Below are 25,774 nucleotides of genomic sequence, written 5' to 3' on the forward strand. Positions count from 1 at the left end.
CTCAGCCGGCCCGCCCCGCGAGGCGGGCCCGGGAGCACGGCCCTCCCCTCACGGAGCCGGCAGGGAGACAGCGGCCGTCGGGATGGAGATGGAAGTGGAGGCCGCCGAGGACGAGAAGGCCGGGACCGCGGCAGGCGAGAAGCGCGGATCGGCCGAAGCCCCGGGGGCTGCTCCCGCCGCCAGCAGTCATTACGAGCTGCCCTGGTGAGCGGCGGAGGCGGCACGGCCTGCGCGGGGGAGCGGCGGCTGTGAGGGAGCGCGGACGGCCATTGAGCGAGATAGGGCCAGGGGCAGGAGGAAAGACGGAGGGCGCGCGGCTATTGGTTCAGAGCGTGATGGGAGGCGGGGCTTGCTGTGGCGTAGCCTATGGAGTGAGCGGGGGGCGGGGCGCGCCGTTGGCGGGAAGGTGGGGGCTCGCGCCGCAATATGGGGCCTGTAGGCGCCTACTGTGTGGATCAGGCTGTGGGCTTGTCCCCCGTGCCCGGCGGGCTGCAGGGGCTGGGTCTGACTCTGAAGTGGGGGTTTCTGGCAGCGGCGAGGTCTCTACCTGTTCACAGTAACCTACCCAGACAGGGCTGGGGCCAGTGAGGTGGGAGAGGGCACTGCGCAGCCCTCGGTGAAAGCACCAAGGCCTTGTGGAGTCCGGAGTCAGCCCTGCCTTGTGTTAACTGTGAGAGTGGACAACGTGGTGTGTCCCCTTGGCCATGGCATCATACTGAGGCACTACAGTCCTGTTCGTGTTGAGCATTTTCTCCTTGCTTTTTATAGTATGCAAGTAGAATCAGAATAATTTTGTTTGGAGAGGACCCCCAAGATCATCAAGTCCAACCATAACCCCACCTGGCACTACCCCATGGTGACTCCAGCACTGCCCTGGACAACCTGTTCCAATGCCCAACAGCCCTTTGGGGAAGAAATTGTTCCCAAGATCCAACCTCAACCTCCCCTGGCGCAACTTGAGGCCGTTTCTTCTGGTCCTGGCGCTTTTTCCTGGGGAGCAGAGCCCGACTCCCCTGGCTCCAAGCTCCTTTCAGGCAGTTCAGAAATCAGAAGGTCTCCCTTCAGCTCCTGTTCTCCAGCTGAACCCTCAGGTCCCTCGGCTGCTCCCATCACACTTGTGCCCCAGCCCCTTCAGGCCCTGATGCTGTGGGATGCTGCACTTAGCACTGAGGGGGGACCCTGCAGCGTTTGCACTAAAGACGCATCAGGTCACCTTCATCCCACGTTGTCTAATGTAATCCTTTTCTGTCTGTACGGCGCTATGGAAGTTTCATTAGATGTGCTGAAGTGTGGGGGGTTTTGCTTTTACAGGGTGGAAAAATACAGACCCATGAAACTATGTGAAATAGTTGGAAATGAAGATACTGTGAGCAGGTTGGAGGTGTGTAACTGTCCCTTTGGGGTAGTTCAGAAAACATAATTCTGCACAGATTAACAGACAAATAAAAGCATTTTTTATTTTTACATCCATACTTAAGTATGTGGAAACAAACTTTCTGATTAACTTCAGAAATTACGTGTTGTAGGACATGCTTGGGTGGTGTTCTGAGCAAATACACCTTCTGGAATTGGGCTGTTGTTTAAATTGGCCTGGGTTTGATACAACTTAGCAAATTTGTAGCTGTTATAATAATATTGTTTAAATAAATAAATATAATTTATGTAACAGAAAGAAACATAAATTTAATGTTTGTCTGGAAGAAAAATATTTTCCTTGACAATTTAGTTTGTGAACACAGCATTTGTTAACAGAGAGCTTATACTAGCAAGCATATAGTTAAAACAGATGCAACGGAAAGGCAAGAGTACTAAAGACCTGTGACATATTATTCTAAGGGCTGACTTCTAATGGTTCAATTAAAAAGAAACACACGAAACAGCAAGATTCAAAAATGTTAAAGCATGAGGGAAGAAAATAATGGGTTAGCACTGTTTCTTGTGCTTTAAATAGAAGAGAATTGAAAACTATGTGTTCCCACTATTTCCTTATAAAATATCTTCTTATTATTCTTTCTTAGGTCTTTGCAAAAGAGGGGAATGTACCAAATATTATAATTGCTGTAAGTATTGTTGTGTTGTACTGTATTTCACTGCATTGGTCCTGCCTTCTGAAATCTGACCACAATAGTCTCACGGTATAGATTTGAATTGTACCTGATATATTGGATATATTGATTTTCATGAGTGGGGACCACTGTAGAGAGCACAAGTTAGAAAATGACATTAAACTTGCCACCAGTTGCTGCATTGTTGTATTTCTAGGGTCCCCCAGGAACAGGTAAAACAACCAGTATTCTCTGCTTGGCTCGTGCTCTGCTTGGTCCTGCATTAAAGGATGCTGTTTTGGAACTGAATGCCTCAAATGACAGGTGAGAATGAATAAACTTTATCAAACTTTTAATGGAGCAGCAAGTATCCATTTTTAATTTTGGTGCAACTCAGGCCAGCGTGATAGGCTTAATGCTCTATTAGGGCCTTTAGTACTTATTTTAATGCAGTTTTTCCACCTAAAAGGTGGGCAATCTTTGGTGTCTGACTATCAACATAGTCTCTGTTGGGACTGTCTAGGAAACCATCTGTGTTGTGCTAATAAGACGCACTCTGTCCAGCTGTTTTTCTTAAACTCTTCTGGGTTACAGCTGTGTCTGTGGATGTAGCTGTGTGAAGTTCTGGCAGAACAGCAAACCTGTCTCAAATGTGTCTGCCTTTGTTCATTTATTGCCCCAACCTCTTGCCAAACAGAAGTCCTTTTATGGCAGTACTGTGAGGTTACTGATATGTATATATATAAATATATATACATGCACTGAGATATATAGATACTGGTAGTGTTAAATTATTTTTTCAAAGCCTCCAAAAAGGAGGATTATTGGTGTTAAAATCTGAATCAGGCAGCCTGACTTACAGGATGGTTTCACAATGGTTATACTGCTGAAGGCCAGGAACAAACAGCAGAACAGGGAGATCAGAAATGCTTCAGCCACTGTGTCTGCTGAATAAAATCTATTATGCAATTACACTCAACTGATCATGAATCATTTCAATTATTGTTCCAGAGGCATTGATGTTGTGAGAAACAAAATCAAAATGTTTGCCCAGCAAAAGGTCACACTTCCAAAAGGTCGGCATAAGATAATCATCCTTGATGAAGCAGACAGGTACGTTGTTTTTTCTGAACCTCAGTTTATATGTGAAATGTACTGTACCTGTGCTGTCTGCGGAGCTGCTGTCTTGGACGGTCTTAGATGTTTCTATCAGGCTATCAAAAATAATTTGGTAGGAAATAAATATGCATTGAACTCTGGTTCTCATGCAGTTACTCATATCAAGCAGATATCATTGCTTCAAAGGAGATGCTGAATATTGGGATAAAACAGACTGTGATTTAGCTGTACACGAAATAGCATCTTCCAATTTGCTGTCTCTTTCCCTTGGAAAAGAGGCTGGCTTATGTAGACAATTTCACTGGATGAAAACGGGGCATTCTCCATCTGCATGTTAGTAGTAGTGTTCTTAGCAGTGTTCTTCAGAGTATTAATGACTTATTTTGGCGTGTTAGTTTTACAGAGGTCTCAGTGATGACCTGCATGGCAGGATGATGTGTTCACATGATGAGAAAAGGCTGCTTAGTTTATCAAGCTAGAATACCAAGTAATTTACGAAGCACTGTTTAATATCACTAAACTTGAAGCTTGTATAAAAAGTTATTAGGCTGTACCTGTAAGTCAGTGAAGGGCAAAATCTGTCCTATTTTCTCCCACAGCATGACAGATGGAGCACAGCAAGCGTTGAGAAGAACAATGGAAATTTATTCCAAAACAACGCGCTTCGCCCTTGCCTGCAATGCCTCTGACAAAATCATAGGTAAAGTGCTGCTAGTCCATGAGTGTTTTTGTCACATTTGCTAACTTCCAAGGCACTTTTCAGAAATACCTTGGACCTGCCCATTGCAAGGAACCGTGGTACATCTGAGAAAAATCAAACCACCTGTACATCCAACTAATAAAAGAAGTATATTTGCATAGGCAGTGAACCTCCTGAACAGCTGTTTTTGATGGATAGTGCTATGCATGACTGCAGAAGCAGATTTCTCATACTTTGCGCTTAACCTCCCTCCAGCTCCGGTAGAGTTTAAGATGTTTCATGTGTTGTTTACTGGATATTGAATCCCTTTTGTGGTCCTGCTTTTTGAAACACAGAAGTTTACCTATAGGCTAACACATTGTAGACCTTTAGACTTTTCCTGTTTAGCCATTTATGTAGCATAATAAGATACATTCAGAAATGCAGGAGGACGGGAGCAGCTAAGCTTCATATGTATTTGCACATATCTGGGAAAATTCAAGGAGCACATCTGGGCTCAAGTAAAGGACTATGACAGTTGTAAGTGCTTAAGGAGGTGCTATGTTTTGTCTGGAGCTGACATTCTTTTCCTTTAAAAGAAAACGAAGTGTTGAAAGCTGAGATATCTTCTTCCAAGATGAAAACAAATAGTATTTTTTTGAGAAAAGTGGGAAATACTAATTATGCATCTCTGTCTTCAGAACCCATTCAATCCCGGTGTGCAGTGCTACGTTACACCAAGCTGACAGATTCACAAATCCTTGCAAGGCTACTGAAAATTGTTGAGAAAGAGGATGTGCCATATACAGATGATGGACTAGAAGCCATTATCTTCACAGCCCAAGGAGATATGAGACAGGTAAAAGAAGCAAAAAATTTAAAAGCAAAACAACACTGAATTGTGGGTCTCAAGGATTTATCTTTAGAGATGTAAAGCAAAGGGGATGTGATCCGTGATACAAATGTAACTAAACCATTTGGTTTGTGAGGTTTTAAGGTCGATCTGCTCCTTAAAAGTGAATTAGTGCGAACTGGATATCAAATGCGGGAAGAAACAAAGTTTACTGTTTACTCTGTTGCTTAACTGAAAACTGCTTATTTGGCATCATTTTCTGGATAGTGTATTTCATCCTGAGGAGGGGAGGGAAAGTAGAGCACTTCAGAAAATCAGTGAAGTCTTATTTTTTGTTTCACAGGCATTAAACAACTTACAGTCCACGTATTCTGGATTTGGCTTTATAAACAGTGAAAATGTCTTCAAGGTTAGTAATAGTGTAAAACTGTGATGCTGGAAGTTTAGCACTAGAGCTATATGAGACCTTCAGTCACATATCTAAGCTTTTGAAAGTGCTTTGCCAGTTTGCAGACAGAACTATGTGTGTAACAAATACAGCATTAGGCTGCAAAAAAGTGTACGTGCTTTCTAAAAAGGAGAGCGAGATGCAGTCCCCAATGGCTCGGCTGAGAATTCATGGCTTTCCAGCTCTCTCAAAGCACACGAATAACATAACTGCTGGGAAATTTCACAGTGGTGGCTTTTGAATCTGTTACTTGGGTGGTGTTACTTCGTGCTATTAACTCTGCCATGGCAGGATAACTGTTACCAGAAAAGTCATATTTAATCTGTATTATAGAATGTGTCTGATTCAGCACCTCAACTGTATAGAATCTTGGTGAAAATACCAGGGGTTTAATGCAGTCTTCTAACATTTTGAAGTGTAATATTTCTCTTTGATACAGGTGTGTGATGAGCCTCATCCTCTGCTTGTGAAAGAAATGATACAGCACTGCGTAAATGCAAATATTGATGAAGCATACAAGGTTGGTTTTCACGTGTTGTGTCTGCATAGACACTTCTCTACAGAATTCTTGTTTGTTTTGAAGAATTCACAATGTGAGTTGTTTTTCAAGATAAGGGCAATGCTATGTAGATGAGTTGATGAATTAAACCCCTTTTATGCAGGGGTTTGTTCAGATGAATAAGCCAACAAGCAAAAAAGCAAGTTATATTGAAATTACTTGCTAAACAATTGATGTTAAATCATTTGATAAATGGTACATGCAGTTCCAGTAGTTTATACAGCTGTTCCAAAAGTGAATATGCTTGACTACCTGATAAATTTTGGAGATAAATGTAGGGTTATTCTTGCCTGCACAGATTCTTGCCCATCTGTGGCGACTTGGCTATGCTCCAGAAGATGTGATTGGCAACATCTTCCGTGTGTGTAAAACCTTTCAAATGCCGGAGTACCTGAAATTGGAATTTATCAAGGTTAGTTCTAACCTAGCTGGTGAGGTCTTTTGGGCCATTTTAAGAGGAGGATGTGATCCCTAATACAGGGGCAGCCTCAGGGTTTTCTGTTTGATATTTGCTATATATTAGTGCCAAAAAGTATTTCTCCAGTTCTTATTACTGCTTTTTTTCCCCACTCTGTATCATTAGTTTGTCAGTAAGAATCGTCATTTGCAGTTTAAAGTCCAACCACCCACAGAAGTGCCTAAAGTCACTTTAGTAATAACTTGAATTAATAACAAACAATGCTGGTTGAATTTATTATTTGCTTCAAAGCCTCAGATAACTCCTTGAGAACTTTATTCAAGCGCATACCTCCAACAGATAGTAAAATATTATAGTAACAGCCAGCTGACAAACAGTAAACGGCTGTAATGGAATCACTCTTCAGATTTAAAACCTATCCTGAAGCATATGCACCTTGCTCTTTGCAAGGGAAGTGGGGAAATATGGGCTGTGATTTAAAAAAAAAAAGAAGGAAAAAAAGGCATTCTAGTTGGTCTATATGTAAAGATGCACTTCTCTTGAGTACAAGTGACTCTGAAGTTGATCTCTCAGTAAGGGCTATGTTCTATTTAGTTGTTAGTCATACTATACATAGATTGGGGGAGAAAACAGGTGATTTTTATGATGTCTTTATCCCCAGGAAATCGGGTACACTCACATGAAGATAGCAGAAGGTGTGAACTCCCTTTTGCAGATGGCTGGACTGCTGGCCAGGCTCTGTCAGAAGACGGCAGCCCCGGTGGCGAGTTAAGGGTTTCACGGGGCGTTCTGGGAGGGGAAGGGCTGGTGCAAGGTCAGCAGCTCCCCGTGTGCCCCGAGTTCTGCATGCAAAGAGTCTGTTCCCCCCCACTTTGCTAAATGGCAGAAAAATAACCAGGTTCTATTGTAAAAATGTTTTGTAGTTCTTTTATTTAGACCAATAAAACTTTAAGATCTACCCCAAGAACTCTCGCCTGTTGTATAACTGGGGTAGAAGAGAGGACTGCGACAGTCCAGAGCGATAACGTCTGTCTAATGCACTCAACAAAACTGCTTATGTCTGCTACTGAGACCTAAGAGCAGAAGAAACAAAAATTGAATCGTGTTGTTAGTGATTACATTTCAAGCCTGGCCATGAGTGGTAGTTCTGCTGAGACCAAGGAGAAGGTTTTGCATGAAATAAGGCATTTAAGGAAATTATAATTGAGGCATGCTGAGCAGGTGCTACTCTTGGGTGCTGTTGGTAAGGAAGTTATTTTCACTAAACATATACAGATGAAATATTACACATTTCTTAATAGTGCCAGCTATTTATTTCGGATTTTTTTTTAGTTTACCAAATTCTGGGATGCTCTGCATTTGAGTTGTCTTTTCTGTTCCTGCTTGTCCAGGTTAGGTAAAGTCAATTTACTACAGTTGCAGCATACCATAAAGCTACAGCATCATGCTTTCCTGTCTGCTCAGTTCTGGAAATCACCTTACCGGTGCGGGTGAGCAATAAAGGGTGAAAAGCAAAGCGAAAGCAAATATAAATGAATTTGACCACCTCCACATCAGATGCGAGATGTGTGTCTCCAAGGAGAGCAATCTTAATATAATTGTGTTCTGTTTATAGCAGTCAAACAAAGCATGGTAGAGGTGCACGTCACTGGTGCCTGAAGACAAGTGTTTTGTGTTGAAAGTGCAGGAGAGCAAGTTAATTGGCAGCTAAAGCGCAGACACATTTGACCTTGCTCCCAAATAGAATAAAGCAAATAGCTCACAGAATAGTGAATATAATATTCAAAGTACATTCTTCCTTCACTCGATATTTATCGAGCTTACCTTTTGATTCCCAGCGAGTGAATTGTCACTACTAGCACAAACACTGTTAAATATACAAATAATTTAGTATTATGTTAAGGAGCTTAAGCAGCCGATTGCTCTACAGGACCACAGCTTTTATCCCCCAAAGCTTAAAGAAGGCACATTTAAATTAAGAGTAGGTTAATTTTCCTTTGGCTTTACATCACAACCAGCCTACTCTGTTTTTGCTTTGGAGTTAAATCTGCTGGGTGCTGAACGGGGAAGGAAGAAGTGTTATAGTGCAAGTTTCAAAAAATAGCACATGTGGTGTTGGAGGAGTAAAACTGGTCCTTACCCCCCAATGTACCTACCCGTGCATCCTCTGGTTTGCTGTGTTGGTGCCAGCGGAAGGGCGAGAAATACAGAAGTTCCTGCTCCTACCTGGTTTAAGTGGTTTTCTTCTCAACTCTAGTCAGTAGCTGCTTTTCACAGCTCGAGTTTGGAGCAGACTCTTCCAGGCTAATCCAGCACTGGGGGACATCATCAAACTTACTTTAAAGAGGAATAGTGTCGATCCAAGAGGCCACCAATGCAGCCGGTTCTACCAAAGGCAGTTACTCAGTGCGGAGCTTTCCAGCTCCATTTCCGAGCCACGCCAGTGGTGCCAAAACTACTTTTCTAATGCATCTTAAATTGAAAACAGGAAGCGAATTGCTCACTTGGCTGCCTACCTGATGTGAGGAAAGAGATACAGAGACCAAGGGCGGATGTCCTTTCTCCTTGCATGATGTTCAGACAACACAGGATCTGGCAATTTTGGTTGAGCACCAGAAATCCTGGCACACCTAAAAACGAGTCTTAAAAGGACAGTGCACCAGTGAACACACACATATGCACTCACCCACTGCAAGAAAAACCCTAAGGTGTTTCAGAACAAGACTGTGATAACATTGATGAGAGTTCCCGTAACAGACCCTGGGTACATTCCAGCATAATGAGCTCACTGAGAAGTGCTTCAGGAGCTTTGTAAAGCTAAGAAAGGTTTACCTCTCTCTACAGCTGGCAGTTCTGGAGAGCTGTGATGCAGGGATTTGCTCACGCTCCTAGGAAGGAGGGAAGATTCTCCATTTCCAGCTCCTGCCCTGCCTGCTTTGGCTCCACAACTTTCAAACTCAGATTTTGGCAGTAGAGGAACCTCACACCAGAAAAACGTAATTGGTCTAATCCGCCTCCCTGCTTAGTGAGGAAAGCAATAAAAATCTTGTATTTTCATGTTTTGACCACACAGTCACCCAACGGCTAGAACTTTCTGGGAGTTCTCTAGCTGGATCTATTACTCTGTGCCAATAATGTTTTACTGCTGCTAATCTTCTCCTAATCGTTTAATTAAGAGATGAATCACCAGTAGGTATAACATCCCTCACATCATTGAGGGCTTGCCTTTCCCCTTCAGCAAAAAAATCCACAGTCTGCAGCACTTCATGGAGAGTGGGAGCTTGTTCAGGAACCAAATTAATCACCGAGGGTGAGAATTTCATGGGCCTGCGAGGGCCACGAACACTGTTATAGTTACAAAGACATGTCCTCCATTCCTTGCCTGTTTGTGGCTGTCACTGTGTCCGCTCCAGGCTCCCTGGGAAGCTGGTGTCTCCCACCCATACAATTCTTTTGCAAAGCATTAAAACATCAGGAAGCCAGAGGGTGTGAGTAGGTGCTAAGCTGGAGTAAGCAGAAAATTGAGCTGTAGCTGACAGTGTGTGTACATCCCTAAGCGCACTAGGTTTTCTCTGTTGTAAAAGTCCTATGGAAGCAGGAACAAACACACTTGTAGGAGCTACAAGTAACTCTTCCCCTAAGCCACACTCCAAACCACCCACTGTTTCAGCTACACAAACAGTGGCCACCCATGATCTCAGCGATTCTGCTGCAAATACAGCCACAGCATTTGTAGGAGGAAGCACCTGACATCCCCTTCTCCTGCTCCAGAGCTCCCTCACCCTCAGCTCCACTTCTCTGCTCACTCTTACCAGTCCCAAAGATGTCACTATGGGCTGCATCCCTTCTTGAAGCACGGCTTTCTGAACTGATTTTGAGGGACAAGGCTTTTAAGGAGCTACATTTTCTCCCCATAAGATCCCACACATCATTCTGTGCCAGCTCACGTGCTCCTGTCTCTGCCTCACCCAACCATGCAGATATGTGCATCATAGCAAACCATAATAAAAAGTCATGTTTTCTTTGGAGGCTTATAAATTTTAATAAATAAGTGATACAACGGTGCCAAATCTGTGCATCAGGCTTTGAGAGACAAGGGTTACGTTTTAGGGCTGATGTTCCTACAGCAACACTGAAAGACTGGTACAGTTTCTGAGGTTGGCAGCTGTAGCTTGAACCATCTCAATACTTACAGGGTTTTCGTATCATTATAAAACAGATACCGAAACAAGGAAAATTGCCAGAAACACTGTGAATTACAAGCAGTGGATAAAGCAGGGATTTAATCCTTTTTAGTCTTTAGCTTTTGTGCACAGGCTGGTACCTCATTCAGCTCCAGAGAGCCACTGCTGTTCTAAAAACAACTTCTGCCAGTTCCTCTTCTGCAGGAAACCGCTTCTGTAGAACATAGGAGCTAAATCAGAACATAATCCCTGTGTCTTAATACCATCATGCATGAGTCACCCTGACAAATTAAGCAGCTGGCTTCATTACTGCTCAGCAATTTAAAGATTCATTTCGTGCTTGACAGGAGAAAACATTGCACGGACTGGCCATCCTGCCTCAAGCAGACGTGCCGGGAAACGAGACGGGATAACGAGCTTGCCCGTGGTCGCTGCTGGGCATGGTGCTTTCTCCAGTTGCAGGTTTGCAGTTGGACTTCTGTGGGACTTCAAGCAGAGCGTTTCTTCCTTTCAGCGGCACCCCTTTGACGTGATCTCGGGCACAATTTGGAGAAGAGATTTCACTGAGGGATCGGAGACTTCCCTCTCCCTGTGTACACTGTTACAGCTCAGCAAAGGACTTCTTCAGACTTTATGCAGAACACTTGAAATAAAAGGGGAAAAAATAGTGAGTCCACTGACTTTTAATCCCTCCTTTCAATTTCTTAACATTGCTGCTTGTTCGATTTTCTTTCCAGGGACAAGTAGTGAGGTATACTACAAAATATCCTCATTTAAGCAGAAGCCCCAGCTGTGCCCCTGGACAGAGTGCAGAGAGGTGCCAGGAGTCCAAATTCACTCTCCCTCGGTGGAGAACTTGTTCTGGCATTTGTTGGTTGGACATGGGGCTTTTATAGCATTACTCTGTTAGCAGAGGCATCGTTATAACGGCAAAAAGCGCACTGGCAATTTTAGTTTACTTACAGAGCTGCTAAAAGCTATTTACACCTACAGCCACGATAGCACTTAGTGGGCTTAAGACTGGAGTTTTCCCAGGAAATCCATATCACCAAATTGCAGCACAGCTATTCCTCCCTCTTCTACCTTCGCAGCATCGCTTATCACAGGGCAGTGGTTTTATGTTAGCCCCTGTGCTGCTTTGATCATTGCTCTCCACCAAATGAAACGCCGTCATTACAGCAACTTTGCTAAATATTTTGGGCATCTATCGGCCCTGATTGTTCCTCTCACAGCTCTGAATGCAGTGGGCACCTTCCCCATTACGAACAGCAAACAGAGCAGCAGGTTTCTCGTGTGCAGCTGCATCCTGGCAGCGACTGGGGCTGGACTGTGGGCAGGGGAAGAGGCGATCACCAGCCTGAGCTGTATTTGCTGTCAGCCACACCATGTGCGTCTGATGTTAGAAAGTGGTTTGTGTCCCACGAGTGACACACACTGAATCCTTGACCAAAAATCAACTTCCCCTTCAGCACACTCTTTGTCAGAGCCAACGCTGCTGGCACAGGCTGCTGAAGTTCAAAGCAAATGCTGCGATGTGACAAATAGAGTGATCGTGCTTTGTGTGATGGGGACAAATCTTAAAGGCTTCGCACAACTTCAGAAAGATCTGATTTTAGGGGTTTGTCCACCACCAGTGCCCACAGTTTGGGGAATATAAAAGCCAGTAATAGGAGCTGCCAGCATGTGGCATCAGGACGATCCCGCTGGATCTCTGTAGGTTCCCAGAGAGTAAAAACCTGACAAGGGGAACAATACTGGTCCCAGTCTCTCTCCCAGCTGGAGTTGTAGTCATAGTCTGGAGCAAGGTGACACTCTAACCAGCATGTGAAGACTAGCATAGTGGTGGTTTATTTTCCTCTTGCCCTTTTCCCAGTGATCTACAGAGAATCATCTGCCAAGAACTCAGCCAGTGTTTGCTACGAGCTCTCCACAAAGCCTCTGAGAGCCCATTTTGAGTCACAACACCTAACACAGAACCTGTCGCTGCATTTGGTATATCTGGGGCTGCTTTTCTTCCATACATTACCATGCATTTACTGGCACTGTTCTATGACCCATTAATTCAGCATCATGCAATCTCCCTGCAGCTCTCTGCAGATGGTTTTTGCTTTAACTGCCTTGAGTGGTGCTTTATTACCAGCATCAGGGTGCTGCTGATAACAGGGCAGGATGTGCGGTTGCAGCAGAGCAGGCAGGCTCTGCGGAACCAGGGAATCCCTGCCAGCTACCAGAGGTCTTTGGGGGTACCTGTCTGCAGCACGTAGCAGTGCTGCCCAAAGCTGCTCTGAAGCAGGTTTGAGTTTGTTATAGGAGGAAGGTGGCACTGGGGACGTGGACTTTGTGAGCTTTGTATTCACAGTCTGCATTAGTCACAGCTTAGCATCAGCCAAAGGTATGTCGGGGCTGTCCCTGCTCCCCACGCTGCCACAATCCTCCCACCCCTATATCATATTTCATAAAATAAATACATCAACCATTTGCTCTCTTTTTACCTTTGCTTTGACAGAGGGACAGGGTCTGCCGCAGGGGTCGCGTTGACGTAGTCTGGCTCATCATCCAGGCTTTCTGTCTGCAGAGCTGCGAGCGAGGATGGGAAGCGCTGATCAGTGAGCGGGTTGATCTAAAAGTGCGTGCACACCATAGACACGCTGCGCATCCTGCCAGTATCTAGCTTTTGGCGCTGACACATTTTGGCGCCTGGGCTAAGAAGCCTCAGGTCACAGCGTCAAAGTTGCCTTGAAGGGCCTTCAAAACTATCACTGAAAATTTGCAAACACTCTGTGTGCAGCACACAAGAACAGCTTTTCGGAGCCAAAAGAGAAAGACTTAGATTTAATCTAGAGAGTGTGCAAATAGGATAACAAGAATCGGTTTGCTTAGGCAGCTCCCACACCAGAGACAGAAAGCTCTTCAATATACATGTGTACATTCACCGCTGTCTCCCAGGCCAGGCTACCCCCTACGCTTCACAGGAAGCCACACATTAGATTAAACTGCTGTTTAAAGGTTAGTTTAAGAAATATGCGCCCATGATTACTGCAGTGGAGTCGTGGGCAGACCCACCGGGTGTGCACGCTGCACATTTCTGTGTCAGGGGATCACAAGGCTGAGCTCGCACCGTGGCAACTTCCAAACATAAGAAGATATAGGACACAAAGAGCGACATTCTACTGTAGTGTCCCATGGTCAGGGCTCAGGGACAGCCACCTCCACGATGGCCTTTTGAGTGCTGGAAACACCCTGTCCCACCACAGCAGTGTTCAATTACAAGTGTGTGTAGCAATTTACACATGACCTTAGGTGTTTTTCACGGATGATGGAAGAAAAAATAACTCAAGATGGGGGCAATGGCTGCGCTGCCCTGAGCATGGTTGATTCTGATCTAGCATGACAGGCACCCTGCCCATGAGCCCCATCCCTAAATAGTAAAAATCCACTGAGAACGTACCTTCCGCTTGCTGGAGTTTCCATATGTGTATCGCAGTGCTGTTCTCATAGTCTGCAGAGTCATCTGTGACTAAGAAGAGTTGGGACAGGATGATGCTGAAGAGCACGTGGACTAAAAATGGACCTTTGTGAAACCCCCCTCCCACTGCCCCAGCCCAAACGCTTCCTACATGCGGCCAAATTTCCAGCCGGGCAGCTCAGTCCCACCACAACTCTGCTGATCCTGCCTCATCGCTTCTCTGGCCCTGACCGTGTGCCTGGAGATCTGCAGACGTGAATGGGGATCATAGAATCATTTCAGATTGGTCCCCCCTGCTCCTGCCTCCTCTGTTCACTCCATACAAAGCCAGGTGGGAGCAGGGCAGGCTCTAACAGCGCAGAAAGCTTTGTGTTAAGTCGCTGAATGAAACCACCTTGAATTCCTATTTTGCTTGCAACATCCCAGGCCAGAAGCTGGAAGCCCTTAAGCAGACATTGTGGTCCAGCACCATCCTCCAGCAGCTCACTGGGCTGGATGCGGTGGGAAACCTGAGCTGTGGGCTACAACCACGGTCTGCAATAACACTGAAATAACACGGTAATAACACTGAATATCATAACTCTGAAAGACTTAGAGAAGCAATGCAGACCCCAAAGCTCCCAAACTGCTGCAGAGATCTCCTAATGAAAGGGATCAGCTCCGAGATGAGTTCTCAGCCAGTAAGGTGTCACCACGTGCATTTTCCTGCAGAAAGGGGAAATGCTGCAGGTCTGCTCAGTGCCTGCAGCAGGCCCTGCACCCCGGTTCTTCCAGCATGGAGCTGAAGGAAGAGCTGAGCCTGTGAACAAGGGGTTTTCCCTTGGCTGAGAATGTCACCATCCCTCGCTGCACCTCCAGATACCTCTGTACAACACGTATGAACCACAACAGCAACACACCTACCGGGGTCACAGCTGTGAGAGACTCCAATGATGACATTCTGATAGGAATGGGAATCCTCTTCTTTCTCTGGCAGAGAGAAGGAAGAGGGGAAAAGGGCTTAAGGAAGCATAGGTGACCTGGGGAGATCCCTCAGCACCTGCAGGAGAGGGGTCTTCCCCACAGCAGAACACACATTAGCTAAAAAATCGTTAGTCTTGGTGGCAGCCTGCACTGACCCAGGGACGAGACATCCCCAGTGCAGTCGAACTGTGCAATTGCTGCCCCACAGGACCCCCGCCACCCCCCATGCCGTGGAGAACCAGGAGCATCTCTGGCCATGGCACCACCCACAAAGCCAACTGAGGGTGAGTGGCCAAAGCCAGTCCTAAGGCATTGAGACCTTTCTTATGGAGAGGAATAAAACCCAATAAGCACAATTACCAGCCCCACGGTAGCCGCTAAGGCAAACAGAGGGAGCGCTGGCTCCGGTGAGGGGTGAACCCCCAGGCACAAGCCACACGGCAATAACACACAGATCTCAGCAAGAAAAGCCTTGTGAGCTCCCTGCAGCCCCGGAACAGGAGCAGAAACCTGTCTCACTCACGTGGAGACCTTACCGTTGGGTGGTGTGAAGAAGCGGGCATGGTTGTAGTAATCCAGAGCAATGGGCTCCCTGCGGGAAGAGCAGCCACCGTCAACTCCCCCTGCCAGAGGCAGCCCAGGCTCCCCAGCTACCAGAGAGCCCGGACCAAACTGGGACCAGTACAGCTCTGGTGGGCAGTGAGCAGCTACTTACACGTAGGCAGTGTCCCCTCGCAGGCAGTCCTCTGCAGGCACAAAGGGTTTGCTGTCAGCACACCACACCACTGCATAAACCCAAACTGCCATCCCAAAGCGCAGCCAGACAAGTTCCCTGGGCACAGCCATAGCAGATGTCCCCAGCAGCCAGAAAGCCCCAGCACAGCCCCAGAGCCTGTCTGCAAGCAGAGCTGGGGGAGGCATCCCCAACCCACCCCAGACTCTGAGAAAACCAGGGCTCACCACTTCTCACACACAGATGCTGCCAGCTGGCAGGGAGAATCACAATATCCTCTCCAGTTTGGGGAGGGAGAGCACAGCCCCACATGCCATTAATCCTCTTAGGGTGAGCACCAGCCAGGAGGGAGCTGGAGGGTCCCCAGCATCCCATCCACCTCCGCTCTGGCCGTTAATCAGATCAGTGTGGGGCTTAAAGCAACCACTAAATTTCTTATAAAGCAATCGCCATATTGTCCACGCTGGAGCTCTGCCAGCTACGGTGTTGCTGCCTGCATGTTCCCCGCCGGCTCTTGTCTCCGGTCACCTCCCATCGCTGGGGCAGCCTTCCCTCCCCAAGCCCCAGCATACAGATGCAGCATTTACCTGTCAGGAAATTCTGATACCTGGACTCGGTCCTGCTCCCTGGGGAAAAGCCGAGGGCCATGTTATGCTCAGGCTGAGCAACGGGAGGCATTTGATGATGGAGCCACTGAAAGCTGCGGCATCAGTAGCTCTGCTCCCGCTCAGCGCTTTGCTTGGGTCTGGGGGATGCGGCTGCACGGCTGCACACCCCAGAAAGCGGTGGTGGGAGGGACAGGGGTGACATTTTAAATAATCTGTCCAGGACTGGTCAGTTGTAGCAGGATAAATGCTGGATTTTAAGCTCAGATCCAGGCCAGTTCTTATTGTCACTACACAGACCAGCCACAAGTATGAGTAGGTACTGATAAACAGGAGTGGATTTTCTGTTTGCCCAGCTTGTTTCCAGGATAAACCCCATCCTGTGCTCTGTCTGGGGTCCCAGCAGTGAGTAAACAGCCTCTCAGAGGCTCCCTCTTCCCAAAATTGGCGGGAGTTCCCAGCAGACACCTGCACAAATGAGCTGAGATTTGCAACATCCCTATTTATGAATTTTGTGGGCATCCCATGGCCATGTGGATGCAGAGAGCATTGAACCGGTGTCTGTCCCAGGGGAGATGCTCACCGTATCCAGCATGGCGGGAGGCACCGAGCTCCTTGGTGATGTTCCTGGAGGAGAAAAAAGGGAACAGAAGTCCTGGGTCTGAGCAAACCGTACCAGGGGTTACAAACCACAGCAACAACTGAGCCAGGAGCATCCGTGAAACTTCCCTGTGAGTTTATACGAGAAACACATCAAGGAACACAAAATGAAGAGTTTGGGGTCAAATCCCAAGATGGAAATAGCTGTACCTGAAGACTGCAGCAGAGTTATTGTGGCCCTGCAGTTCTTGGGGGTTTTGGTAATGGGGAGAGGGGATTTCTTGTGTCAAACTGCTTACAAGCAAAGAATGGCCATTTCTTTTTTCATTATGTAGCTACTATGGACAGCCACAGCTCATTGCCTTGGGTTTGATTTAAATGATTGCCAGCAGAATGCAGCAAGACTGAAGAAAATCCAGAAAAAGTCTAAACCCCACTATTGACCATCAATAAATTAAGTATAGCCCAACCGCCATGTTTTAGGTCGAGAACCCAGGCCCAAATCCTGAACATTCACAAATGTTGGGTGAACTTCATCCAACCTTGGCCATAAAGCCATGTGGGTGCTGGTTTTGGTGTTTTTTTTTTGTTTGTTTTTTGGTTGATTTATTACCTACCTTGCTATTGAGAAGTTTTCAGGTTCCTTAATTTGTTCCAGCCTTCGGGTTGTAGCTAGCACCAAGAACAAAGCGAGACGTTAACTATTACAGCCACAGGAGATATGTTGGTGAGCACAGGGCACCCACCACAGAGGATTCTCTGGTACTGGCATGCATTTTTCTAACACATCCCAAAACAGCTTCCAAATGGTGCCTCGGAAGTACAGAAATAGCCAAAATGGGAAACAAATAGAGGAAGAGCTGGTGTCTGTGCAGAATGCAGAGTGAGCAGACACGCACCAGGGGAAGGTACAATCCCAGCCACAGCCTCATTCCCTATTTTCCCCCGAATTCCCCTGATTTGGGGACATTTCTCAAGCTCGGCATCCCTTCCTTCACACTGTGAGAGGCGCTGGTAGGTTGTGAGCTTGGGTCAGGCTGGGCTAAAGTGAAGGCTCACAGAGGGTTTTGTGGTGTGGGGCTGAAATAGGTGCCAGGGACAGGAGTGTCCCCGCGGAGCCCATCTGCAGACACTGACATTTAACACAGACCCCGCCAGCCGCTCGTTTCAGGATAAAAATCAAAAGGTCAGCACCCAACCCAACACGCCGCAGGAAGCAGAAGGGGGTGATGACAGATGAGTCACTCCTGTCGATTCGGGTTCACCCACAGCAGTGTTTTCACAGGGCGAACACAGCGGTTTGGGGAGGCCGAGTTAATGCGGTGTTGCATTTCGGTGGCATTGCTTTGGTGATTTATTTCCAATGCAAAGGGAGATTTTTTTCCTCGAGCTCAGAATTTACATTGCTAGAAATGGCTTTAACAATATCTATCTAATATCATTTCACCACCTGGCTTCAAGGTAACCCTTTTATTTTTACTCTCCCCCCCATTTTGTGCACACAGCACCCCCACCCTGCAATGCACGAGTCCTGTGCAACGTTCACACTCACTGGAATAGGATCGGATCACCTCAAATCCCTGCTGGCTTTCAAACCTGGAAAAAATAGAGGTAAAACCACAGCAGAATAAAAGGAAATAGATGCAAGAGACCTCCCTGTTTGGTGAAGGGAGTGAAGAGAGCACAGCGCTTGGTTTGGTGAAATCCCAGGGGGTGTGTGTCACACAGGACCCATATGAGCTGGGAGCAGTTTTCCAGGCTCCTCTTAGACCCTTTAAACTCAGTAGGTGCTTATGCACAATTGGCAAAGTGCTCAACATCAGCCAAGGGCAGGACTCAGGGTTGAGGAAAACATCATTTAGGATAATTCCTATTTTGACAAGTTATGCAACAGTTAAAGTCAGAAGAGCATTTTCACCCACAAAAACCTGTGTGTTCACCCATGAAATGGCTTCAAACCCCACTGCTTCACCTCCACTGGCCCTCCCAACATCCCTTAACATTAACCTGAAAAAAATAACATACCTGATCAACAATAAAAATAACATACATGCCAAATAACCTCTTTAATTTCCAATTAACAAGAGACCTGCTTCTCAGAGCACGAGATACAACAGCTCTTCTACTGCAAGTGCATACAGGCACCTAATAACCCTGATTTTGGGACTCTAGAAGCGTCTCTTCCCCCTCTTTATTTGGGTCACCTCCCCGTCCCAAGCCGGTAATCACAGCACAGGGCCGGCAAGAAGAGGCGTCAGGCAAAGGACCTCACTGCAAAGTCTGCAAATGTAGAGTTAAACCACTCTGCTTACAAAAAGCCCTAACTAACCAAAACCAGATCACTGAAAAGAGCACACCATACCATGAGCCTGAAGGCAAATGGCCTAATCGAGATATAAATTTCAAGAAGTTGGGAGGATTCAGGATGAGCCCACAGGGAATGGAGCTTTTCCCTCGGTTGCCGATGGGTCAGACCAAAGGTGGTGGGGCAGAACCGAACACCCCAGCCCCATGGAGACCTTGGCAGAGCCCCTTTGCACCATGTTTGCTCCTATATCAAAGGTTACAAGCCAGCTTTTTATTTTGTCTTTATATCATTTAGCTGTGGTTTGTCTGTTGCTGAAGGAAATAAGGGGGTGTGCGTGTGTGTACAAGGCATTTGCTTCGCTGCCGTTGGTGGTTGCACAGGGTCCCAGCAGCACCAGCCAAGGGCTGGTTTATGGAGTTACCAGCCTCCTCACCCTAACTCAGTGCACAATGGGACAGGACAAGGACTTGCAGAAGTTTTGGAAGCTGGAAGTTTTTCTGACTAGTGACTCAAAGGTCTCACGTTCAGAGCATCAGTTTCATTTTGGATTATGATTTGTGAAGCCATTACCCCCTCAGCAGTGCCCTGGACTGGAGTACACTGCTCTGCACGCTCCATTCTGGGATTATTTTATTTTATATAAATCCAGATTTTGGCTGCAGGACATGGAGTGGGTCTGGCTCCGGCCAGGGTCTCACCCTGGGTGAGCTGTTTGGGGGAGAAATGTGATTGTGAAACGACTGTGAAAAGCAACTTACTGACTCCTCCGCTCACTCTGCTGCTTCTCTCGCTTGGTGGCTGGAAGACAAGGGAAAAAACAGATATTTTGGGAGTTAAATATCAGAAAGACCAATAAAACACATTCACAAAACTTCTTCAACGGGGAGCAGGAGAGGACAGCTGGGGCGGCGAGCAGCAGTTGTGATATGGTTTTGATTTTCTTTATTTTTAAACCGTGTCTAAAGTGTAACATTTGCCTCAGACACCACAAAGCAAGTAAGCCATTCCTGTCCCCAAAACCCCACTCTGCAGCCTCCATCTCCCAGTAAAACCCACCCAGTGCTCAGAGATGGGACCAAACCCCCCCTGGGCTGGGTGCTTGCCCTCCTCTTTTTATTTAATGCATATATGAACACATCGTACACCCCCCAGCCTCTCCTTTCTCATCTGCCTCCCTCCTGCCCATCTCCCAGACCCCCCCCACAATTTTGCATCTGGATGGTGTGGGGTGCCCCAAAGTGCCCACGGAGGGGGTTCTGCAGCCCATGGGGTTGCATCCACCCCAGGGAAGGGGTGAACGGGGTCAGGAGGTCCTTCCCAAACCCCAGCAGCTCCCTGGCCACCAGCACAGCCCCTTCCCCGCTGGAGCTGCTGGGAGCATCCCTGCGAGGATAAAACTCCCAAAACCAGGGCATGGCTGAGCAGGACCGAACCACCCAGAGGGGACATCCCAAGGGGAAGGGGTCTGCCCAGCATCACCCCCCAGCCCGGGGACGGCGGCAGGACCTTACCAGAGAGCTGGCACTTGACACAGAGGCTGACGATGGCCCCAAGCAGCATCATCAGCGCAGCAGCCGCCCACAGCAGCTCCAGCTGCCCCATGGCCCAGCCTGAAACACAGAGGAACCCCTGAGAACACCCTGAGCATCGGGGGCCCCTCAGGAAGCCGGGACCCCCCAAAGAGCTGCGTCCTGTTTGCCTTTGTGTCCCCAGAGAGATGGGTGTTTGTGGAGGATGAAGGAAAGGGTTCAGGGTTCTGTTATGAGGTGGCAGAGGCAATAGGAGGAAATGGCCTCAAGTTGCACCAGGGGAAGTTCAGATCGGACAGTAGGAAAAAATTTTTCAAGGAAAGGGTTGTGAAGCACTGGAACAGGCTGCCCAGGGCAGCGGTGCAGTCACCGTCCCTGGAGGGGTTGAACAGACACAGAATGAGGCTCTTAGGGACATGGTTTAGTCCTAGATTTAAGTTATGGTTGGACTCTATGATCTCAAGGGTCTCTTCCAACCAACACGATTCTATGATTCTATGACTCTATGATTCCCTCTCCCCACACACAGCTCCGGCAAGACCTGAGCACCCCCCAGAGCTGAACCCCCGTTTCACCGCAGGGAGAGAGGAGAGGTTCCCAGGCTTCCCCTCCGGAACAAAGCGGAAAAACACACTTGGATTTACTCATTCTCAATCCCATAAGCCACATTGCCACCATAATTGTCAGCAGATACTATTTTTGAATATCCAGAATAGAGGACAAAAAGGGAGGCACTGCACAATATTCAAAGCTGCTGAGGCTCTCTGGTTATTTCCCTGTGGCACGGAATTATTTAAATGTTAAATTCCCCACACTTTTCCTGCATTGAGCTGGCTCAGACAGCAGCTCTTCTCCTCCTTTCCATGACAGGCTCTTCCACAAACAGCAGCTAACATTTTGTAATAATCAGCATGATTTAGCATCAGTTTCTTCCTTTAAAATACAAAACATTCTATAAACACCACAGAAAACAGTCTGCTGGGTGCAGGACAGACTGTTTAGCTCATTCCTGTTCCCCAGGGCCAGATTTTCTTTACATAGAGATTATTTTAATTTATTTTTGTTTTTAATAAACTTCTTCTTTGGCCCCTAGGGATGGAGACGCTTCAACTTGCCAAAGGCCAGCATGTCATCACTCTGCCTGGTAAGCAGCGTTCTGACCACCTAACCTGAATGTCCCTTACTACAATTCAGGCCTGTGGATTGGAGGAAGGAAATATATTTATATACTAAAATAATTAAAAACAATTAAATAAATACCAACATCAGATGATAGAAAATAGAAGCTTGATTCTACCCCCCTCAGCACCTTCTGACTCTGATTGTGTGAAGTAGAATAAAGAACATGTCGCTGCCCCTCGATGCTGAGCAGCATCCTCCCACCCGTGTGGCCAAGGATGCCGGCGGGAGGTTTGCGGTCCAGTTTACCTTTGGAGTCCCAGTTTTACATCAGTGTCCTAATCACCACGGTACGATTTAAATTGTCGTGTAGATCAACATGGGGCAGGGGGAGGAAAGTCCCAGCCCCCCGTTTCTCCCCCAGAGCACAGCGCTGTCTTTCCCTGCAGAATTTCTTGCTACATTTCTGAAGAAGCTGGGATGAGATATTTTAAATTAACAGCATGTCCAGACCCCCATGGGCCCACCCAAGAGGTGCAGAACCAGCACCCCCAGCTGCTGGGACACTAGGGACAGAGCCTGGTCAAAAACATGTGGTTTCCCACATCATTTTTCCTTGGCTCAGCATCCCCCATGGAAACCATGAGCTGTGGATCATCCCTAAAGCATCTGCGGGAAATCGGCCCAATGCTGGAGACCAACATTTGTCATCCAAAGGGCTGTAACATTGCTGGTTGGTTTGTGAGGGAATTTGGTCATTGTTGTGGTGTTTTGTTTTGTTTAGAGGCAAGGCAGAGCTGAAGGCGCCCGACAACACTGACCTATTTTGTACCTTTGTAGGCCAGGCTGCCATCTCACTTCTAGAACGGGTTTTATTTCTGCAGCGTGGCAGTAACGCAGCAAACCCCAACTGCTCCCGAGCCCCTCACTCAACAGCAACACAAAAGGTGGTTATTTGCAGGGCTGAACAGGGCACCCCACATCCCATCCCCATCACAGCAACCCTGCAGTGAAAGCTCCTATGGGCACCAAGTCAACGCCAGCCCCAAGGTTATAATTTATATTCACCAAACACCCAAGTCCATGGAAATCCTTTCTGTTGGTACAAAACCTCCTCTCGTAAGGAGCTGACGGAAGAAGGTGATGAACAGATTTATGACAGGCAGAAGGCTGGAGGCACTTACGGCTGGCGGGATATTAATAAAATATTTGGAAGGCTGAACGTGCTTTCCGTGCTCTCCGCCTTGGGAGAGAGTGCGGAGAATAAAGCGGCTGGAGCCACCGAGGGCTGTGCTGAGCCCCGAGTATATCAGAATATATCACACATATGTATGGAGTTAACTACGTGCTGACCAGCCTTGTTTTCAAGATGCTACATTCACACACGGGCAGAAAACCAGTTCCCATCTTGCTTCAGCTCTTCAGGAGTAAAACTCAGAGTGTGGCAAGACACCCTGTTGTCTTCACACACTTCTCTGTTCTCCTTTTATGTGTTTTTTTCGCCTTTTTGCGCCAGCAGAAGTTTCTTCTTGCACGAAGAGGCTGCGGTGAGCGCTGCCCGAGCACCGGGGCCCCACCGGGGCCCCACGAACCGCTCCAAACAAGCAATTCCAGGGAGAGCAAAGTGCAATCAAACAAACAAAAACCTTTTTAATGGGAAGAATTAACGAACTTGGAAAAGATCATCCAGTCCGTACACACTATGTTTTATCAGCCCGGCTGCTGCTGTGCGAGGTTTCTAGTCCTAAATTAAGGATTAAACCCAGTAACAGGACTTGCTACAAACAGCCAAGGGAAGGAGAGTTGTATTTTAATCAGGGAAAACCGAAAGTTCTCTCACTTTTAAGTCGACTAAAGCAGAGAGTGAGAGCACACGGACATTCACCGTCAATCCATCTCACCAAAGTAAGAAATCGGTTTAAAGTTAAATAAGACAATATTGGCTTATAAAATGAGTGGGTATACGCTGGATACACACAGGCTTGAAATAAAATTTCTCATGGATGGAAAGTCTAGAAGAACTTTCCAACAGCAGCAGAAGAGGCAAAATGCTCACTTAAAAACCCTTTAAGAGTGCTTAAAATGTACTCTGTGCCAAAAATCCAGGAGAGCGAGGAATGTGTTGATGCGGAATTGGTGAAAACGGCTGATTTTCTGTAGGATCATTCCTGATGAAATAACTTTATCCCTTCGCAGATATCAAGCCCACCCCCCGAGCTCACATGGCAAGAGAAAGACCGAAATTGGTGGGTTAGGTCATGTGCTCAACAGATTTGTAAAAAACAAATATACCCAAAAGGCAAAATTAAAAGTCTTCTCCTCTCTCTTCCAGAAAGCTTTGCGGTCTGCACCAGTTTGAAATAAATTAAGGCTAATTCAAACAGATCCGATGAGTCACCATCATGAAATATAAAGTGGAGAGTTTATTTAAAGCCTCACCATATGAAATTTAGCGCACAGACTTGTTGAACAGATGCAATATTCAGCTTGACTCAGTGTCTCTAACATGTCTAAGAAAAGAAACGCTGCTTTCTGTTTGTCTACGTCGCACAGATTGCTGCAGAAAGTCCCTTCGATTTAGAAATTAGTCTCAGACCAAAGAAGCTCCCGTGGTTGGAACCACTTCAATGACCAGCATGGAGCCGCCAGAAAAGCTCCTTTCCAGAGCTCTGCACAGCCCATTTCCTACCAGATTTTATGCCACTGGAAATTTTCTTAGGAAAGCTGCTACAGCACAGATAAAGTCTGGTTTCATAGTTATTCAAGCAGACCACGCTTCATTTTATGCCAGGGGAGCAGTAGATGCATTTTAGTAGAACATAGGACAAGAGGGAAAATCAGAATGGATGAATCAGTTGTCATAGAGATTGTCACTTTGTAAAATGCTTTAAAAATCCTCAGGTGGAAAATACAGTGCCAAATCCTAATCACAACCAGCGTGCCAGCAAAAGGAGGTAATTCACAGAGATCTCTTGTATTTGTCTTTAAGTTCTTCTGCAGCAAATCCACGCAGCATCATTCTCGCTGCTGCGGAGTCCTGCGAGACGCTGCATTAGGAATTAGAGATATAGGCAACCTGCACGTATGTAACTATGCACTCCTATTTAGTCCAGAGCAATGAAAACAAGCCAATATTACACAAGATTATCCCATAATTACCATGTTCCGCTAAAGCATCCTCCTCATGGCCCATATTACACCGAACATTGATCACAAGAGCAAAATGATGCAAAGACAAAGCTCTTTTCTACCTCGGATCCGCAATTTCAAGCACTTAGATGCAGTAAAATAAATACATTCATATACATGATGCCAGTCAGCCCTGAAGCTGATGTAAAACCCAGAAAGCATAGTTGGAAATCAGCTATCTCATAGGACTGGGCTTTGGAAGGGGGGGAAACAGTGGGGGCGGCAGCAGTCCCAACAGCAATAAACAAGAGCCAGAAGCTGGACCGAACAGATTTGGGATGAGGGTGTCTCAGCTCGGCCTGAATCTTCCAGAATGGGGTGGGGAGATGTAAAGAACAGTATCATAAGACGGTCAATCCAGACCGTGCGGGACAGACTCTCCTCTTGGGTTCAAAGGCATGTAGGTACCTCTGAGAAGATAAATTTGGGTATTTTCTTTGGAATTTGTCAGGTGGTGGCCATGAGTAGCAGTGAGGAGTAACACCCAGTGCGTTGCTTTCAGTGGGGTCTTGAGGGGATGACCTTGAACCCTCTCTAACAGGGTCATTGAGATCTAGCTGAGGGTCTCTGAGCTCACCGAAACCCACGGGACAGCCCACCTGCCCCCCAAAGCCTTCCCACAAACCCACGCACCCCCTCACTCTCCCACCTTACCCGCAGCCTCAGCCGCTCTCCCCTGTCCGTCCCATCTCCTCCTGCATCTCACGGCCGCAGCCACCAACGCTGGAGCCGGTTCCTCCGGGGCTCATTAGCCAGTCTCTTGTTTCCTGTCATCATCTGAAACACCAACCCCGACATCCGCCGCTCGGCCGGCCAGCCCCTCGCTGGATCCCGAGAGGGACCCACGGGCGGTGCTCGCACCAACCCACCTGGGGAGCATCTTGTGTTTCAGTTTATCTGCCATGGGGAGAGGAAGAGGCTGGTGGAGAACCACAGACACCACCAAAGTCCCTTCCC

At 47.0% G+C, this 25,774-nt stretch overlaps 2 protein-coding genes across 5 annotated transcripts; one reads left to right on the forward strand and one right to left on the reverse strand.

Annotated features, from left to right (window-relative positions):
• Positions 1-6: 6 nt before the first annotated feature.
• RFC2 (replication factor C subunit 2) lies at positions 7-10,788 on the forward strand. 2 transcript variants are annotated; one of them, XM_071816879.1, is made up of 11 exons: positions 7-204; positions 1,312-1,381; positions 2,019-2,060; positions 2,263-2,369; positions 3,057-3,158; positions 3,764-3,864; positions 4,545-4,702; positions 5,040-5,105; positions 5,584-5,664; positions 6,002-6,115; positions 10,653-10,788. In XM_071816879.1, exons 1-11 carry the CDS (start codon positions 83-85, stop codon positions 10,716-10,718), a joined length of 1,029 nt encoding a protein of 342 aa, XP_071672980.1. In that variant the 5' UTR covers positions 7-82; the 3' UTR covers positions 10,719-10,788. The 2 variants fall into 2 exon arrangements, with proteins under 2 accessions (XP_071672980.1, XP_065708877.1); XM_065852805.2 differs by lacking the exon at positions 10,653-10,788 and adding an exon at positions 6,783-7,088 and having other exon boundaries at positions 8-204.
• LAT2 (linker for activation of T cells family member 2) lies at positions 10,139-25,704 on the reverse strand. Of its 3 annotated transcripts, none has more exons than XM_065853168.2 (13): positions 25,472-25,704; positions 20,492-20,590; positions 19,739-19,778; positions 18,225-18,268; positions 17,290-17,344; positions 16,656-16,699; positions 16,055-16,093; positions 15,450-15,480; positions 15,271-15,326; positions 14,675-14,740; positions 13,754-13,816; positions 12,798-12,882; positions 10,139-10,948 (listed from the first exon to the last, which is right to left on the reverse strand). In XM_065853168.2, exons 2-13 carry the CDS (start codon positions 20,580-20,582, stop codon positions 10,930-10,932), a joined length of 633 nt encoding a protein of 210 aa, XP_065709240.1. In that variant the 5' UTR covers positions 20,583-20,590; positions 25,472-25,704; the 3' UTR covers positions 10,139-10,929. The 3 variants fall into 3 exon arrangements, with proteins under 3 accessions (XP_065709240.1, XP_065709239.1, XP_065709241.1); XM_065853167.2 differs by having other exon boundaries at positions 13,754-13,822; XM_065853169.2 differs by lacking the exon at positions 16,055-16,093 and having other exon boundaries at positions 13,754-13,822.
• Positions 25,705-25,774: the final 70 nt, after the last annotated feature.

Source organism: Patagioenas fasciata, chromosome 19 (assembly GCF_037038585.1).
Source record: "Patagioenas fasciata isolate bPatFas1 chromosome 19, bPatFas1.hap1, whole genome shotgun sequence".
In the NCBI taxonomy this organism is placed as follows: Eukaryota; Metazoa; Chordata; class Aves; order Columbiformes; family Columbidae; genus Patagioenas; species Patagioenas fasciata.